Source organism: Dendrobium catenatum, unplaced genomic scaffold, assembly GCF_001605985.2.
Source record: "Dendrobium catenatum unplaced genomic scaffold, ASM160598v2 fragScaff_scaffold_917, whole genome shotgun sequence".
NCBI lineage: Eukaryota > Viridiplantae > Streptophyta > Magnoliopsida > Asparagales > Orchidaceae > Dendrobium > Dendrobium catenatum.
Window position 1 is genome coordinate 115,634 of NW_021319379.1, and position 20,089 is coordinate 135,722.

At 37.8% G+C, this 20,089-nt stretch overlaps 1 protein-coding gene across 1 annotated transcript in view; it reads left to right on the plus strand.

The window, feature by feature from the left end:
- Positions 1-617: 617 nt before the first annotated feature.
- LOC110114653 (proteasome subunit beta type-5) overlaps positions 618-20,089 on the plus strand; it is a 39,838-nt gene continuing 20,366 nt past the window's right edge. The window contains exons 1-3 of the mRNA XM_020847599.2: positions 618-707; positions 819-941; positions 1,048-1,177. Coding sequence (XP_020703258.1) covers positions 828-941; positions 1,048-1,177 — 244 coding nt within the window. The 5' untranslated portion in view covers positions 618-707; positions 819-827. The remainder of the gene's footprint in view (positions 708-818; positions 942-1,047; positions 1,178-20,089) is intronic.

Below are 20,089 nucleotides of genomic sequence, written 5' to 3' on the forward strand. Positions count from 1 at the left end.
TAGATGCTGCTGTTAAGAGTAACTATGATGCTGGAATAGGCGGAGTTCTAAGAGATCATAAAGGTAGATTTCTTTGTGCTTTTGGTATCAAACATAAGCATTGGGATTCAGCCCAAATGGAAATGAAAGCCATCTTATCAGTAAAGGATTTTATGCTCCAAGAGAGATATAATTTCAAAGGAATCATAATAGAAGGAGAATAAAAACATTATAGATTTTTTTAATAAAATCTATAATAAGCAAGAAGGATTTGAAGAAGAACTCGACAACTTGGACTTCTCATTTATTTCCGAATTCAATCAGGTTTTCTTCAACTTTGTCAATAGAAATAACAATAAATTAGCTGATTACTGTGCTAATTATGCTTGCTCCTTAGATTTTTTTTGGGATAGTCTCAATTGTAATAATGTTCCTCCTAGATTTTCCTTGTTACTCAAGGAGGATTGTGATTGTGGAACAATCACTTAGTTTCTTTTGTATTTCTTTTTTAATAAAATCTTGCTATATGCATTTTCTAAAAAAAAAAAAAAATAGTCAAATAATTAAAGGCGAGGATTTATTCAACGTATATTCATTTATTTAATTTTTTTATTTATAAAGGGGCTAACTACAAATCACCAGCATGGGCCGGGCAGTCCCATGGTTGCTTTCTTTTAGGTTTCTTGAACCGCAATTTTCCCCTACCGAGTGGCCACAGAGCACTTTAGGTACCGGCAGCCAAACATCCCGTGTTTTAAGTTTAGGATTTTGCTTCCACGATCTTCCTTCTTCTACTTGGCTCGATTTTTAGGTTTTCATCTTCTCCATTCTGTTTGTAGATTCCCAAAATGAAGCTTGACACAAGCGGCCTCGAAGCTTTCGTCCCGCCTAGCAGGGGGCTCAACGTCCTGTCAAGTGACTTCACGGCGTCACCCGCCTTTGATCTACCCGGCTGCACTGATGTCAGTTTATAATCTTTTGCACTCGTCTTTCATTCTGCAGGACCAAGTGATTTTGGGTTAATTTTTTCTGAGTAGGCTAACTGACTCCCTTTGGTTCACTCTACAGTTTGATGGGTTTCAGAAGAACGCCGTCCAGATGGTGAAGCCGGCAAAAGGAACGACGACTCTTGCCTTTATATTCAAAGAAGGCGTCATTGTGGCTGCCGATTCCCGAGCCAGCATGGGAGGATATATCTGTGAGTCGTAGAACTGAAATGTTTTTTAGGGCTTATTAATCTTTTTTATTTTATCAAAATGCGCCCGCGCCCAATCCCAATTTAATTTTGCTTGATCTGGTAGATGAGAACATTATTTTTATGAATCTGGTCAATGATCAGCTTTCAAATAATTTGGTTAGGAAATGTTCGTTTTAAATGCAAGTACCTACAATAAACTCAATAGCTTGAATTGGTTGGAGTAAATTCTGCTTTTTCCTTAGGTTCCCATTTTGATTCTCAAATCATATGTCTCTTATACTTAGAAAGATAAAAGGTCTTTTATAAAGTCTCATCCCATGCTATCTGATGGAAGATGCAACTAGCATTTTTGTTAATGGTTCAATAGGCATTTTCTATTGTGGCTTTTACTTGAGTTAGGTTCACCTTATAAGCTATGATAAGCATGATTCAAAATATAAGAATTAGTTGGTCCTTACCGATGGAGGTTCATGCCATTAAAACTTGAGGTGTATCATATTTCATGTTAATTTTGCAATGGAATTAATGTTTTAAAAATTTCCTCACCACTTCTCTTTAGATATACTTTATGTGGAAGTTCTATGAACTGGTTAATATTTAATATTCATTTATATTAATTTTTTGAAGCTAACAATGCCTTGGGGGAGCCCTCAGGGAAAGCAAAAAAGCCAATGAAAGCAATAATATCAGCTTTGCAGAATTTTGTAATAAAATATTAAAGGATGCTAACATTTAATATAAAGGATGAAGATGTTTAAAGAAATTTTAAGATTTTAGGGAAAATGTTAACTTTAGTTTACATTTTTTGGTGAAATGGTTGAACATGCTGCATGCTAGCATGTTTCATGAAAAATGTGCTATTGGAAGGAGCTTTTGATGATATCTTCATTTTATTATTATTTTTATCAATATTGTTTTTTTTTTTAAAATCTACTACATTGATAGGTTTCACCACTAGGATTTGATCAAGGTTTAAAATTGCGTAATTAAGAATCGAGGCGGTTTTCGTCTGTGAGGCGAGATGTAAGCCTCGAGGCAGTATGAGGCGTAAGCCTCACGGATGCAGAATTGCGTAAATGAGAAATTAAGGGTTTTAGCAGGTAAATAATAGCTAGATTCTATCATACAATAAAAACATCTAAATGATATATGAAAATAGTGGAAAGTAAGAAAATAGATGCAATTAAATCATGTCCCAAAGTACAAATCACAAAATATTAGTTTAACAAAACTCCCAAAGTACAATGAACATATAAAATGTAATCATATTCCATCACTAAGTGGGTATTCAAGAGAATCTTTATCTCCAATTGTATCTATGAATGTCATATCATCATTATCTTCAATATAACTCAATTTTCTCTTCCCTATTCAATAAGAGAAAAGATCATTATCATGTTAATTGCTCACTTGATATAAATATAATGCAATAGAATATAAGACGGTGTGGAATACCTTTACTTGATTGTTGTGCTGCAGAGCTAGTGGATGTGTGTGGTGTGGTACTAGTGGATGTGCCCACTTGATATGCTTCGTCCCTCAAGACATCCACACTTAGATTCTCTAGCTGTAAGTCTGATAATGGCAAATCTGTCTCATCATCTATGAACCACTCATTATCAAATGACACATCATCACACACCAACAGGTCCTCATCATCCTTCAACCCCTTATTCCTCAATCTCCTATCTCTTAACCTCTTGTTGTGCATAATATATACGAGAGAGTTCATTCTGAGTGTTGATAGCCGATTTCTTCTCTTTGTTTACACTTGAATATATGTACTCCAGTTACGTTCACACCCAGAAGAAGAACAAGTGAGGCCCAACACTCTTATAGCAAAACTCTATAACTTAGGGGTGGAATCACCAAATTGGATTCACCATTCAACTGTTTTCAAGAAGAAAAAAGATAATCAGAACTGAATAAAGTGTATTTCATTTACGTCAACTTGCACACTATATTTCCAAGAAGAGTCACGCCGCAATGACGTATTCGCCTTTTCTTTGCCTCTAACCATATTTCCTAAAGCAAAAATCCAAAAACACACAAAAAATCAAAAAAAAAAAAAATCCTAGATTTTCTTTCATTTGAAAAATCTAGTCCTAAACTAAAAAAAAATACTTAAAATTGATTGTGGAGTTCTCCTAGAGGGCGGCCGGACACTTCATGCTCGCCGGAGAGAGGCGGCGCCGGCGGGAGAGGTGGCGGGAAGGGAAGCCGACCGTGCGGGAACCCCTCTGTTTTGCGAACACAGGCTGCGGGAAGGAAAATTTTGGGATAACCTGGAAGCCGTGCGGGATTAAGGGGAGAAAAGACTTCATTTTAAGTGGGTGGGGCCGGTTCTATGAGGCTTAAGCCTCACCCAGAATTGCACAATTGCACCTCTGAGGCGCGCCTCAGACCAGGTGAGGCGTACGCCTCTGTCAGGAGAGGAATTGCGTAAGCCTCGAGGCATTTTTGGGTCAAATTGCGCAGTGGCGCGCCTCTTACTGCGCAATTTTAAACAGAGGATTTGATATAGATTTATAATTGAAGTATCTACTTTTTAAATCTCAACATTAAACTCCATTATCACTTGATACTTGTGGGGATTACAACATTTACCCAACAATTCGAGTAAGAGTAAGGATTATGAGCTAGTTAAGGATTTTTCTATTGCATCAAAGTGAACCTAAGTGATTTAGGCTAGTCTAGAATGATTCTACTATCTTGACGTTGCCTTCGATAACAATGCATAATTTCAGTTGCTTGTTTTCTTAAAAGCCTAATTTATTTTCCTAGAGTCCACAAAATATTGCTTTTTTTTTAAAGCACTTATTAATTTTTTTAGACATTCAATTCAACGTAAATGCTTCATATTAATGATGGCAATGGTATGAATAGCTCAATAATGATTGAACTCTTTTTCCTCCCTAATCAACAACTATTTGCGGTTAAGATATTGAATAATAGAAGAATTATAATACCAAATACCAATAAGGAAATGCTGAGATAATTTTAAAAAGCGATCACACTTCAATTTTTGATGTAATTCACACTTCCATGACTTATCCTTTTAGAAAGCATTTATATTTGTTCATTTTGTGGAGTCTTTTGTTCTTCGATCAAACTGACATGATTTACAATAGTAAGTTTTTGAGTTTTGTGAAACCTATATCATCATCATCACCACCATTCTTTTTTCAATTAATTGGGTTTAGCTAAATGAATTATCATTTTTTATTTATTTTTGCTAAGTGTTGCATAAGATGTTAGACCTAATGTTCTCAAATCATTTTGAACAATTTTATTTGTTTTATCTTAGGTCTATTCACCCCCTTCTTAATCCTTTGACATAAGTTTTATTTATATGTCTAATGGGTGTATATTTTACTATTTGTCATGTATAAATAACTTAAATCAATATATGTCATTCCAACATGGTTTTTGAAATATAATTAATCCTTTATTTATCCTTTGTTGTTTTTCATCAATATTTTCATTCATGGCATTCTTAACTTCGAAATAAGAAATATTTTCTTTTTAGCGATAGAAAATAGCTGACTGTTGGCTTAATTGTGATTGTATAAACTTTGCCTTTAGGTATCTTATGGAATGATATCCTTTAGGCACTCCTCTTTTTAATAGACTATCCTTAACTTTATAAGTTACATCTTCATCTATATCTCTATTTTTCTATATTATAGATTCAAGATATTTAAATCTATCACACCTAGGTGTCATTTTATCTTCTAATAATAATGATTGAGAATTTTTAATATCATATCATGAAATTTGCATATCTAAGTTCTCTTTGTTCTAAATATTTTTTTATTCTTCCAAATTTTCACATATTTTAGAGTATGTATTATTAACTGAAGTCAATCAATTAATGTACCTCATTTTAAATTTCCTTTGTAAGAATTTCTACAACTAATATAAAAAAATATGGTTGAATATTGCACATAACAGTGTTATATAATCTAATAACGTGTTGAATGGAGAGCAACGCTTGGAATGTGCCTGCATGGTCAGAATTCAAGCATTTTTCCCTACTTATCGCATCTCCCATTTTTGTTAAATGCAACAATTAGATAAGGATTTACTCCTTTTCATTAACAAGAATTTCCATTATAGAGTTGACTTATTTTCATCTACCTATACTTGTACCATATGTTTTTAACTGGGAAGGTGGTGGTGCAGTATCAAAAAAAAATGTTATTGCTGTGAAATGCATTGCTAAACCATGATCCTTGTATATATATATATATAGCTAAACCATGATCCCTGTATATATATATATATATATATATATATATATATGTTCTTTGTGTCCATGTCTCTTGACACTCTGTTATTCAGGATTTGGACTGTTAAAGATGCATTGCGCATCCTTTTCCTCAACATAAAGTTATGTAAGATTATCAAATGTGCTGTATAATCAAGCTAAAATAGTTTGAATATCTATATGGAGCATTGAATAACATCCTCATGTGGCAAATTTTATAATGTTTGGCTGGAAGCTCAGAATACTTTAGCTTGACTATTTGAAGCTTCAGTGATATTAGAACCAAAGATGGTAATAATGTTCTATTACTTAGGAAAGATTGTGTTCATGCAGCAGCTAAGTGGTGGAATGGTTCCGACGAGCTCTTAGACTTTATACTCCTTAGTTCCTAGGGTTGTGATCACATGTTTGAGCATGGATCATTCTTTAAGTAGAATATTCCTTGAATCCTACTTAGAATTCAATATCCATATAGTCTTAGCCATCCTTATTTGTAATTGGCCTTACCTGTTACCTGTTTATATTTGGCCTTAAGTCCTAATCATAATTAATAAATTTTTTGGGGGTAATTTTCTATTCTCTTGAAAATTGTTATTACATGGTAGTAGGCTAGAATTTAGGATAGCTTGTATTTCTTGAAATGTTCTATTTTCTCAAAGTGATTTTTTGGGAAAATATAACTTGTGATCATTGGTGATTTAACATTTATGATTTTACATGCCTTGTTTGCCCTGAAATTAAATTTTCATCCTGTATCATTTAGACACCATGATAAACTTCTTTGGGATAAATTTTCTATGCTCTTGAAAAATGGCATGAGATGGTAATGGGCTAGAATTTAGGACAGCTTGTATATCTCGAAAAGTTTTATTTTCTTTAAGTGATTATTTAGGAAAACATAACTTTTGATCATTGGTTGATGTGACATTTTATAATTTTACTTGCCTTTTTTGCCTTGAAATTAAATCTTGAGCCTATATCATTGAGACACCATAAACACATAAATGCAAGGACTTTTGACTTCCATGAACTCAAGTGCATCCTTACCGTTAAAGCCCATAATTTACGCCTCACCTGATCATCTAATAAACATTCCTCTAATACATCCCTCTTATGATTCCCACTCTCTCATGCTCACATCAAACACAGGAAAATTTCAGTGCTCATCTCCTTCTCTTGCACCCATCTTTAACCCTCGATGACCCATGCATCTTTACCTTTACTTGCGTGAAACCTTGTGCTCATCTCCCCTCTTTACACTTTCTTGCTCTTTGTCTCTTTTGCATCTTCGTTCTCTACCTCTTTTCTATTGTGACTTTCCTTGCCCTTGCACTCTTCAATCCTTTCTTACATTCAGGTCCCGCTCCCATTTTTCTTCTCAAATAGCTGCCCTTGTAATTTGCTGAACTCGTTATCTTTACTTTCACTCTAGGTCACACCTTCTGGTCTCCCCTCACTTGCATCTGGCAACTAGTGTTGCTTAACCATACCATTTGTCAATGCCTATTATTCAACCTTGGCATTAATGCAAAGATTTTGCGGTGTTGATCTTCAATCTAGTCAGAGCTTGAAGACCTTTGCATCCTTGATCTACAGTCCAACTAGAGTTTTGTATTTCTTTATTGATCTTTAATCCAAGTTTAGTGAGTGGAAAGCTTGCCTCCACAGACCATACTTGAGGAAAATATGATGGTAATCTTGTTGTTGTTAGATAGTGTTAAGTATGGTTATTCAACTTTGCCATTATCAGGGATGCACATGACCTCTAATTGGATTTAGTTAGGTAGATTGACTGTTGTCTTTATTGATGAAATTGTCCGCGAGAAAAGAATTAAGTTGACAGGATGTTTTTATCCTTAACTCATATAAAAGCTAAAGAAGACTTGGGATGGCATGATTTTTATAATTTACCTGATTCATCTTTAAGATCTAGGCTCATCGATTTTTGACATTAATAAAAAAAGAAAACTAAAATAAATACAAAAAATGCCTCATAAATGAACTACTCAAGAACCGTTAATCATTTTTCTTATTAACATGAATACTTTTGTTGTTATCTTCATTTTAATTGGGCTTGAAGGCCACACCTCTATTGCAGATCTTTAATTTGACATAAGGGTTGTCTCCCTTCATCAATGTTTGATCTAATGCTAGGGAGAGCTTTTATTTTTGTTGATGTTTCTATCACTTAGAACTCAATAATGACCTTTTTTTGGTCATTTTAGAAATGAATAGTATCATTATTAAAGAAATTTTCATATTGTTGACGTTCCTATGTTATTGTTTTACTCACTGTTTTACTCACTGAAAATGATCTTTAATTTGACATAAGGGTTGACTTTTATAATTTCTATTACATAAAGTTTATACTAATATTTTTATTAATTTTTGTTGCTTTTGTTCCTTCTTCCATCAAGAAGGTCAAAATTTAAGATCTACCTGGTGTAGTTTATAACTCCACTTGGGATTTGGATTATCAAAAGAAACCCGACTCCTTTAAACCCTGAAAAAGACATTCAACGCCTTTAAAACCCTGCAATAGTGGAGTAGGTCTCATTACATGCGGCTCAAGACACGTTGATTGTGTCATCAAATAATTGATCCATATGCCTCTTTCTTACACTAGAGGTATAAGTCTCAAGGCATTTTGCATGCGCCTCACCCTGAAGCGTGCCTCAAAATTGAGCAGTTTTAAACAATGACCGGAGATAAAATTGGACCTCTTGTTATCAAAGAGTCATTGACAAGGACACATTTTGTTTAAAATATTCATGAACATTCTACAATCTGATTATGAATTCAAAAAAAGGGAGGAAATGATGATGTCTTTCTTTTGTTTAAAATATTCATGAACAAAAATCAAATTAAATCGATTTTAAATGACTAAATAACACTATGCATGGCATCGCCTACATGTTGAGGGTTGCTTTGTTTTCATGGCGAGGTCGTGAGACTCACCACATAGGTTGCTTTTTTATAGGATTCATTTGACCCATATGGGCTATCTTATCCATAGGACATGAATGTAAGACCCATCCTTATAAATCATTTTAACGTCAAAACAATAGACATATTTCAGAATCCCCTTAAATATAAGGTAGTAAATCTTAGTTCATTAAGCATTTCTAATGAGTACAGTTGAAGTCTTAATACTCCCATCAAAGTTTCATGTGACAGTTCTAATCAAATTGCATCATTGTTTAAATCCTATTGTTTTAACTTCCGAATATAAGTCACAAACTAATAATGGATTGACATAAAACAAGCAAGCCTAATGGAATTAAATTTAATTAATCGTGCCAACTTACTTATAGTTTAAAAGTCATTATTGGGCTTTCTTAATCTTCAAAATTATAAGTCCCTGCAATGAATCTTCTAATGGGTGTAGTACCCACATTAATTAGCAAGGTCAATATAAATGTTAACTAGTCCATCAAACCATTTATCATCTGGCTAACTTATTTATAGAGCAAGGCAGTTAGATCAGGATTAAGATTTTCTAGTCCTTGTGGTCATAACTCCCATTCCTAATGAAAGTAAGCCCATCCTAATTAATTTGGGACAACACAAAGCCAAAGAGCTTGCTAAATTTTGCTTAATTCTCATGCCTTCTTGAGGAGTTAAGCTCCAAATTTAACTTAGATTAGCTTTATGATAACCGATCCATCAATCAAAATCCCATAAACTAAACCACATATATTTCTTATACATCCCATTTGATTAAAGCTGAAATTTGTGGACAAATGATGGTCATGCCATGCTTCTGAGCTTTTGTCAGTGGGGTGTAAATGAGTAGAGTTTGATCTTGCTAAACTATTCCTAGAATCAGCTTGTTAAGAAAATGAGACAACTTTTCTTTTCGTTTTTTTTTTGTTAACTTATTTGAAAACGAGCTATTCACTAACACAACTTATTTGAAATTCATATTTAATTATAGAATGTACATGTTATTGTACATATATGCATTGATTCATACAAATATACATGTATGAATATGCTACAATCTATATTTTTGAAAGCACATTTTTTGACCCATACATCCACCTTTGTGTGCTTGGAACATTTGTGAGGAGTTAACTCATGGTTGTTGACCATACTCTCAAGATGTTATGATTCAAAGCCCTTTGATATTTGTAGATTAGGTTCATTGGCACATCTGTGATGACAAAATGATATATTCTTTTTATGTATATCTTTCCAACCGTTCTTTAATTAATTAATTTCACATCTAACTACCAAATTTTAGTTAAAGGAATCTTGTTAATTTAAAGTGATTTCCTACGAGTGGTATGAATAATTGTTTATGAGTGCTTGTGCATATAAGAAGTCTCTATCAACATTTTGAGCTGGCGTGAGGGATAGGTTGAATTTTCCCGATCAATTACTTTTGATAGGATCAATTTCATTTCAGGCTAATTAAGAAAATAGTGTTGACGTAATATTTAGACATTATTTTTTTATAAATAACATCAGAATAATCCAAGTTTCTTACTGCTAAGCATTCTCTTTCGAATTTAGTAATGAAATATCTTTTTTATTATTCTGTGCTGTCGGTATTGTTTTGCTTTTGCGCAAAGCCATCTCTTTAGCCGAACCACTTGATTTTGGACTTTGTTTACCCTCATTCTCTTTTATCTAATCTAAAGGTGTTACCTTTTTTTTTTTTTTTTACCTTTTCTTGATTATTAATATGTATAACTCCATGTGGTTTTTTAAAATTACTTGGTTTCTCTGTTAACTCAAATTTCTTGGGTTTTTTATTGGATATTCGGTGACTTTGTTTTGTTATTGCGTCAATTCTTGGTTTTCAATTCATTTGTTTTGTTATTGTTATCTCTATCCGGTATTGTTGGTCTTATTTCTCTCGTCTCTGGGAAGCTTTTGTTCTGACATTCATGGGGGCTCTTGGAGGCTTCCTGGGATTTGTAGCATGGGCTTTTGTTGGATCTTTTGCAGCGTGAACTCTCTGAGCTTTTGTTACGTTTGCTATTGGCCTGAAGATATTTTTCCTCTATTATCAATATTCTTCTAATTGGAAACAAAATCAATACCAAATGTAATGTGTTAGGCCGGTTCATCCTGAACCACCTAGCCGGCCTAGAGGCCGGCTCAAGTATACAGGAGGCGGAACATGTCTGCCTCCTTTGGAGCTTGCCACCCACATTAGTGGGCCCCACTTGGAGCAAATTGTGGAGAGAGATTTGGGCGGCTAGGGTGAGAGAGAAATTTTGAATTATGGATGTTTGAATTAGGGAATTATTATATTAATAGTATAGCTTGTTTACAGTTAGGGTTATGCATGATTATTGTATTCTTTGGAGTTTTCTCTTGGTGTCTTGGGATCTAAAACTTCTTCTAGAGATTGGGAGAGAACGATCCTCCTCTCGAATTGAGGATCATTGTATCTTGCTTTGTGTTTGTCTTGCTTTGGATTTTCCTAATAGAATCCATTGATTTTGGGTTGTTTTCATCATGTTCTTCTGTGTTCTCGTTGTTTTTATCAATTATTGCTAGGGTTGCTTGCGAACTCAAATATTTCCTCTTGGATTACTTGCGAACTCAAGTATTTCCTATCAAATTAGTATCAGAGCGTTGTCTTGGGACCATCGGCGGCGGAAATCCTGAAATTTAAGCTAGGAAATTTCGTCCGCAAGAAGATCCTCTCACAAATCTTGAGAAGAAAGATGACCGGAAAGAAGGTCGAAGTTTTGGAAGGTGAAATTGGTCAACTAAAATCAGATTTGAAGGAAAATTATCTGATTTTCAAAATCAAATTTCCTCCAACAACGAACGGGAAGGAAAGTTCACTTTGATGGAAGAGATTTTGAAGAAATTATTAGAGGTGAAGACCAATCCGGCAACATCAGAAGCAAGGGAGACCACCGACGGCCATGGGAGAGGAGGGAATCCGAACCCCGTTTAGGGGGAGGAAAAATCTCGAAGGAGAGGACGGCATGCCACCTCTAGAACCACTTTTTAGAGAGAAGATGAGTATGGGATACGAAAGGAGGGGTGCTGATTTTGTGGGAAGAAGGAGAGATTTCCACCACCGAGGTGCCAACTTGATGCAAGCAAAAATTTGGGAAAAGCCCCAAATTTTTGCAAGCGAAATAAAACTCTTCTTGGGATAAAAGAAAATTGCACAAATATCCAAAAAGACAAAATACAACAAATAAACCAAAAATAACTTCACTTTATAATACAAAAGGACTTACAAACTTAGTCACTTACAAACGACACAATAAAGACACCTAAAGAAGCTTTGCCAATCGTCGAGAAGAAGGATATAGGTGGGGTGGTCACTTGCGGAGAGAAGAAAAAGATTAGAAGCTGAGAAGAAAAGGGGGAGAAGCTCGCAAGCTTTCCTAGAAGAAGAGGAAGAGGTGGAACAAGCTCTCAAGCTTTTCCACGACAAAACCCGCAGGTTTAGGCTCCCAAAAAGTGCATCATGTCATCTCTCTAAAAACTCTTTTAAACGTACAAAACATCTCCTATATATATAGAAGAAAAGGGCAGCCAAACAGCCACCTAAAACTTCATTAAAACCAATCAGGAAAGGAGAAGAAGAAGGGCCAAAAGACACCACAAACATTTCCCAAAATCTGCATAATAAACAGGAAGGAAAGCCACCGGAAACACAGCCAAAAAGATACCACAGAACTGCTCCCAAAAAACAGCACAAAAAACGGGTTGGAGAAGCAACGGGACATAGCCAAAGAACCACGGGAACACAGCCAGGGAGGGACCTGAGGAGCCAACACAGGAAACGAGACAGAGGAAGTCACGGGAAAGCAGTCAGGGAGAAAACCGAAAAGATAACCAGCCCACAACAATTATTCTCAAGGAAGAAACCAAGGAGACATAAGAATGGGAAGAAACAAGCTCCACATACCTTTATGAATTTATGAGATAGGAAGTGCAATTATACCACCCATTAATAAGCTCAACATCAGCTCAAGCATTTATGAGCTATATCAAAAGTAGATTCCAAGATATCAGCTCAATTCTAATGAAGCCAAAGCCCAATCTGAGAGCAGCCAAGGACCAAACCGAGAAACAACAAGCAGCCCAAAGAACAAAAGGACCCAATTTGATATGACCCCCCCCCTTGCCTACATCAATTCTCCTCCGGTTGAAAGAATTCATCTCCCGATGAGGTTGCTTTAGATTTGATCCGAGGAGACGACGGAAGCACATCAAGCTCTTGAATCATGTCTTCGTATTTCTTTAAAATCTTCCCACGTTCTTGCTTGAATTGGTCTTGTAACAATTTCTTTTTCTTCAAATAGTTTTCAGTACTCATATGCAATTTCACCTGAAGCTTATATAGTTCATTCTGTAGGGGATTTGTTGAATCACCTTTTGATGGAATCCATCTGTCCATTGGAATTAACACTTCAATATTTTCTGGATTGCATTCTTCCACTGGATCACTATTTTTATCTTTTTTCATTTTTTTCTAAACAAAGAAAAGAAGACTCAACAAAACTTAAACTCACTTGATAACAAGACTCACAAAACAACTGTTATGACTCACCAAGACTCACTTGACAAATCGGGATTTGCTAAACCGTTCTGATACCAAACTTGATGTAAGCAAACTAGAAAGAAAAGCCAAGTTGGAGAACACAAGGACAATAAAACCAAACTCGATTCACTTTAACTTGCAAACATCCAAACAAACATCCAGATAAACGAAAAGTTAAATCAAACGAAACAAAATTATAACATAAAAATGCTATTATCAGAACAACCGTCAAGCGGTTTCCTCACATGCAACGAGAGTAGGAAAATATATGAAAAATAATGCTTAGGCTTGCAAACCGAGGGTCCACCACTGCAAAAGGATCCAACATCCTACCAAACTTCTCCGGCAAATGTCTCCCAAAATCGGCCAACAAACAACTTCCAAATGCTCTAGAAGAAGAATACAGGTGGAGTGGAACTTGCGTAGAGAAGAAGAGATTAGAAGCTAAAACGAAAAGAAGGAGAAGCTTGCAAGCTTTCCTAAAAGAAGAGGAAGAGATGGAACAAGCTCTCAAGCTTTTCCACGACGTCTCAAAAATTGCATCATATCATCTCTCTAAAAACTCTTTTAAACATACAAAACATCTCTAAAAACTCTTTTAAACATATAAAACATATCCTATATATAGAAGAAAAGGGTCGCCAAATAGCCACCTAAAACTTCATTAAAACTAATAAGGTAAGGGGAAGAAGAAGGGCCAAAAGACACCACAAATAACTCCCAAAATTTGCACAGGAAATAGGAAGGAAAGCCAAGGGAAACACAGTAAAAAAGACACCACAAAACTGCTCCCAAAAAACAACAGAGAAAACGGGTTGGAGAAGCCACAGGACACAGCCAGGGAACCTCTGGAACACAGCCAGGGAGGGACCCGAGGATCCAACACAGAAGACGGGACAAACGAAGTTACGGGAAAGCAGCCAGGGAGAAAACCGAAAAGACAACCAGCCCATAACAATTATTCACAAGGAAGAAACCAAGGAGACACAAGAATGGGAAGAAACAAGCTCCACTCCACATACCTTTAGGAATTTATGAGCTAGGAAGTACAATTATACCACCCATTAATAAGCTCAACATCAGCTCAAGCATTTATGAGCTAGATCACAAGTAGATCTCAAGATATCAACTCAATTCCAATGTAGCCAAAGCCCAAACCAAGAGCAGCCAAGGACCAAACCGAGAAATAGCAAGCAGCCCAAAAAACAAAAGGACCCAACTTGATTTGACCCCCCCTTACCTACATCAATTCTTCTCCGGTTGAAATAACTCATCTCCCGATGAGGTTTCTTTAGATTTGATCCAAGGAGACGTCAGAAGCACATCAAGCTCTTGAATCATGTTTTCGTATTTCTTCAAAATCTTATGATGTTCTTGCTTGAATTGGTCTTGTAACAATTTCTTTTCTTCAAATAGTTTTCAGTACTCATCTGCAATTTCGCCTGAAGCTTGTATAGTTCATTCTGTAGGGGATCTGTTGAATCACCTTCTGATGGAATCCATCTGTCCATTGGAATTGGCACTTCAATATTTTCTGGCTTGCATTCTTCCACTGGATCACTATTTTTATCTTTTTTTAGATTTTTCTAAACAAAGAAAAGAAGACTCAACAAAACTTAAAAAACTCACGTGATAACAAGACTCATAAAACAACTATTATGACTCACAAAGACTCACTCGACAAACCTGGATTTGCTAACCAGCTCTGATACTAAATTGATGCAAACAAAAATTTGGGAAAAGCCCCAAATTTTTGCAAGCAAATTAAAACTCTTCCTAGGATAAAAGAAAATTACACAAATATCCAAAAAGACACAAAATACAACAAATAAATCAAAAATAACTTCACTTTATAATATAAGAGGACTTACAAACTTAGACACTTACAAACGACACAATAAAGACACCTAAAGAAGCTTTACCAATCGTCGAGAAGAAGGATACATGTGGGGTGGTCACTTGCGGAGAGAAGAAAGAGATTAGAGGCCGAGACGAAAAAGAGGAGAAGCTTGCAAGATTTACTAGAAGAAGAGCAAGAGGTGGAACATGCTCTCAAGCTTTTTCACGACAAAACCTGCAGGTTTAGGCTCCAAAAAATTGCATCATATCATCTCTCTAAAAACTCTTTTAAACATACAAAACATCTATATATAAAAGAAAAGGGCAGCCAAACAGCCACCTAAAACTCCATTAAAAGTAATAAGGTAAGGGGAAGAAGGTGGGGCCAAAAGACACCACAAACAACTCCCAAAATCTACACAGTAAACAGAAAGGAAAGCCACGGGAAACACAGCCAAAAAGACACCACAAAACTGCTCCCATAAAACAGCACAGAAAATGGGTTGGAGAAGCCACGGGACACAGCCAGGGAACCACAGGAACACAACCAGGGAGGGACCTGAGGATCCAACATAGGAAACGAGACGAAGGAAGTCACGGGAAAACAGCCAGGGAGAAAACTGAAAAGAAAACCAACCCACAACAATTATTCACATGGAAGAAACCAAGGAGACATAAGAATGGGAAGAAACAAGCTCCACTCCACATACCTTTATGAATTTATGAGCTAGGAAGTGCAATTATACCACCCATTAATAAGCTCAACATCAGCTCAAGCATTTATGAGCTAGATCACAAGTAGATCCCAAGATATAAGCTCAATTCCAATGCAGCCAAAGCCCAAACCGAGAGCAGCCAAGGACTAAACCAAGAAACAACAAGCAACCCAAAGAACAAAAAGACCCAACTTGATTTGACCCCCCTTTGCCTACATTACGACTTTAAAAGAAGAAGAGGGGAAGCTGATGAAGGATACGGTTATGACTGTCGGAGGGAGGATCGTGACACACCTCCTATTCAGGGAATGGGAGGATATGGAGGATTCAGGGGCAATTGGGTTGATCCGAAGGTGAGGAAGCTGAAGATGCTCATCTTCAAGGGCGAGGATGACCATGTTTGGATCTACAAGGTAGAATGATATTTCTCCATCAACGGGTTGACAGAGGAAGAGAAGCTGACAACGGAAGGACTATGCTTGGAGGGAAAGACACTGACTTGGTACCAATGGTAGGACATGAGGCAACCCATCAGGAGCTGGAGGGAGTTCAAGGAGTGCTTATCGGAACGTTTCCAAACTGGTAGGGAAGAAGGCTTCTATGAGCAATTATTTACCTTAACATAAGAGGGGACTGTGGCAGATTACCGTGACAAGTTCGAGTACTTAGCCAACAGATTGGAGTGGTTCTCGGTGACAGTGCTGGAGCGTAACTTTATGAAAGGGCTTAAATAGGGAGATACGGACAGAGGTTAGAGTGATGAGGCTAAGAGACCTAGGGGAGGCCATGGAGCTAGTCCAGTTGGTGGAGGATCAGAAGCAGTATGAGAGACGGGCTTGGGGAGCAACTCGGGGGGTCATCTCTCTAAAAACTCTTTTAAACGTACAAAACATCTCCTATATATATAGAAGAAAAGGGCAGCCAAACAGCCACCTAAAACTCCATTAAAAGTAATAAGGTAAGGGGAAGAAGGTGGGGCCAAAAGACACCACAAACAACTCCCAAAATCTACACAGTAAACAGAAAGGAAAGCCACGGGAAACACAGCCAAAAAGACACCACAAAACTGCTCCCATAAAACAGCACAGAAAATGGGTTGGAGAAACCACGGGACATAGCCAGGGAACCACAGGAACACAACCAGGGAGGGACCCGAGGATCCAACATAGGAAACGAGACGAAGGAAGTCACGGGAAAACAGCCAGGGAGAAAACTGAAAAGAAAACCAACCCACAACAATTATTCACATGGAAGAAACCAAGGAGACATAAGAATGGGAAGAAACAAGCTCCACTCCACATACCTTTATGAATTTATGAGCTAGGAAGTGCAATTATACCACCCATTAATAAGCTCAACATCAGCTCAAGCATTTATGAGCTAGATCACAAGTAGATCCCAAGATATAAGCTCAATTCCAATGCAGCCAAAGCCCAAACCGAGAGCAGCCAAGGACTAAACCAAGAAACAACAAGCAACCCAAAGAACAAAAAGACCCAACTTGATTTGACCCCCCTTTGCCTACATTACGACTTTAAAAGAAGAAGAGGGGAAGCTGATGAAGGATACGGTTATGACTGTCGGAGGGAGGATCGTGACACACCTCCTATTCAGGGAATGGGAGGATATGGAGGATTCAGGGGCAATTGGGTTGATCCGAAGGTGAGGAAGCTGAAGATGCTCATCTTCAAGGGCGAGGATGACCATGTTTGGATCTACAAGGTAGAATGATATTTCTCCATCAACGGGTTGACAGAGGAAGAGAAGCTGACAACGGAAGGACTATGCTTGGAGGGAAAGACACTGACTTGGTACCAATGGTAGGACATGAGGCAACCCATCAGGAGCTGGAGGGAGTTCAAGGAGTGCTTATCGGAACGTTTCCAAACTGGTAGGGAAGAAGGCTTCTATGAGCAATTATTTACCTTAACATAAGAGGGGACTGTGGCAGATTACCGTGACAAGTTCGAGTACTTAGCCAACAGATTGGAGTGGTTCTCGGTGACAGTGCTGGAGCGTAACTTTATGAAAGGGCTTAAATAGGGAGATACGGACAGAGGTTAGAGTGATGAGGCTAAGAGACCTAGGGGAGGCCATGGAGCTAGTCCAGTTGGTGGAGGATCAGAAGCAGTATGAGAGACGGGCTTGGGGAGCAACTCGGGGGGATCGTATAGGATGAACACTATAGTCTTGGCTCCCAAGGGGGCAACGCCGCGGAGTCTGAAGGAAGTGCACGGAGAGAGAATTGGAGGGGGAAATTGGAAAGTTTCAAGAGGTTGACAGTGAAGGAAATACAAGAAAAAAGAGCGAAGGGGTTGTGTTTTAGATGCAATGAGAAGTACATGCCGAGGCATAGGTGTAAGGACCAAACTCTTCAGGTTCTCATCGTCTGTGATGACGAGAAAGCTGAAGAGGGAGGTGGAAGCTGGTTAGAGATGGAGGAAGAAGAGAAGTTGCATCTGAAAGTGCCAGAAGTCTACCTAAACTCAATAGTGGGATTTACCCCGAATCACACTATGAAGGTGAAGGAAGAGATAGCAAATAGGGAGGTGGTAGTGTTGATAGATAGTGGGACAACCACAATTTCATCTCCACCAAAATTGTTGATTTACTGGGTTGAAACTAGTGGATACAGGAGGTTATGGGGTGGTGATGGGTACGAGAAAGGTAGAAATGGGTAAAGGAGTTTGTTGGGGAGTGGTGTTGACCATTTAGGGGATACAGGTGAGGGAGAATGTTCTTCCCTTAGAATTGAGAAGTATAAATGTCATCTTGGGGATGAAATGACTGCAAACCTTGGGAGAGACCAAGGTAAATTGGGGAGCACTTACGATGGAACTAGTGGTGGGGGGAAGGAGAATGGTGATCCAGGGCGATGCTGGGCTGTCTAGGGCAGGATTATTTCTCAAATCCATGATCATAACCATACAGGAGGTGGGAGGTGGGTATTTGGTGGAATTGCAAAGCTTGGAGAGGGTCAGTATGGGGGAAGAGGGAGACATTCCTCTTATAGTGCAACCAATCATACATCAGTTCAGTTAGGTGTTCCAGCCACCTCAAGGATTACCACCATTCAGAGAGAAAGAGCATGCAATTCTTCTAAAGGAGGTGGTGTCACCGATTAGTGTACGACCCTACCGCTACCCGCAAATTCAAAGGGATGAAATTGAGAAGCTGATAAGAGAGATATTGGAGGCTGGGATCATCAGACCAAATGTGAGCCCTTTTTCTAGTTCAGTATTACTGGTCAAAAAGAAGGATGGGAGCTAAAGGTTTTGTGTGGATTACAGGGCATTGAATAAGGAGACTATACCGGATAAATTCCCCATTCCTGTCATTGACGAGCTTTTGGATGAATTGTATGGAGTAGTGATATTCTCCAAACTGAATTTGAAGTTGGGATACCATTACATCCAAATGAGGGAGGAAGATATCTTAAAGACAGTGTTCAGGACACACGAGGGGCATTATGAGTTTCTGGTTATGCCATTTGGGCTTACCAAATGCCCCTGCTACTTTCCAGTCACTGATGAACATGGTGTTCAGATAATATCTTCGGAAGTTGTTATGGTGTTTTTTGATGACATCTTGGTGTACAACAGAATATACGAGGACTATCTGAAGCACTTGACGTTGGTATTGGGAGTTCTACAGGAACATCAGCTGAGAGACAACCTGAAGAAGCCCTGCTTTGCCCAAATCAGTGTAGAGTACTTAGGTCATATCGTGTCCAAGGAAGGGGTGGCGGTCGATCAGTCAAAGGTGGAGGCTATGTTGAGATGATCCTTACATAAGAATTTGAATGACTTGAGAGGATTCTTAGGGCTGATGAGGTACTACAGGAGATTAATAAAAGGATGCAATACTATAACATGACCACTGACAGAGCAGCTAAAGAAAGATGGATTCTTATGGGGAGAGGCAGCCACATCAGTATTTGAGAAACTAAAGAATGTTATGATCACGATACCCATCTTAGCTTTACCAGACTTCACTCAGGTCTTCATAATGGAGACAGATGCTTCAGGATATGGATTGGGGGCAATTCTCCCCATTGCCTACTTCAGCCAGGTGTTGGTAGCCAGAGTCAGGCTTAAATTAGTCTATGATAGGGAGTTGATGGCTATCGTCTTAGCCATCCAGAAATGGCAACCCTACCTATTAGGTAGGCATTTCATTGTAAAAAATATCAGAGGAGCTTGAAATACTTGTTGGAGTAGTGGATGGTGACTGAGGAGCATCAGAGGTGGCTATCCAAATTGTTGGGGTATGATTTCGAAATCCAATATAGACCAGGAGGGTAGAACAAGGTTGTAGATGCCTTGTCCAGATGTATGGGGGAGCTACAAACAGTGGCAGTGTCTGTTCCTTTGATGCTGGATTGGGAGGCCATTAAGGAGAATGTTGCATATATGATTTTCAGAAATAGAATTTTGATGATTGCAAACACTTCTGTTTTACTTCGACTGCCTTGCCTACTAACGTTTCAGGACCACAGGATCAAGACTGCAAGTTGAACTAGCTCAAGATTGGATAGATTAGGTCCGAGTCAGTCTGTA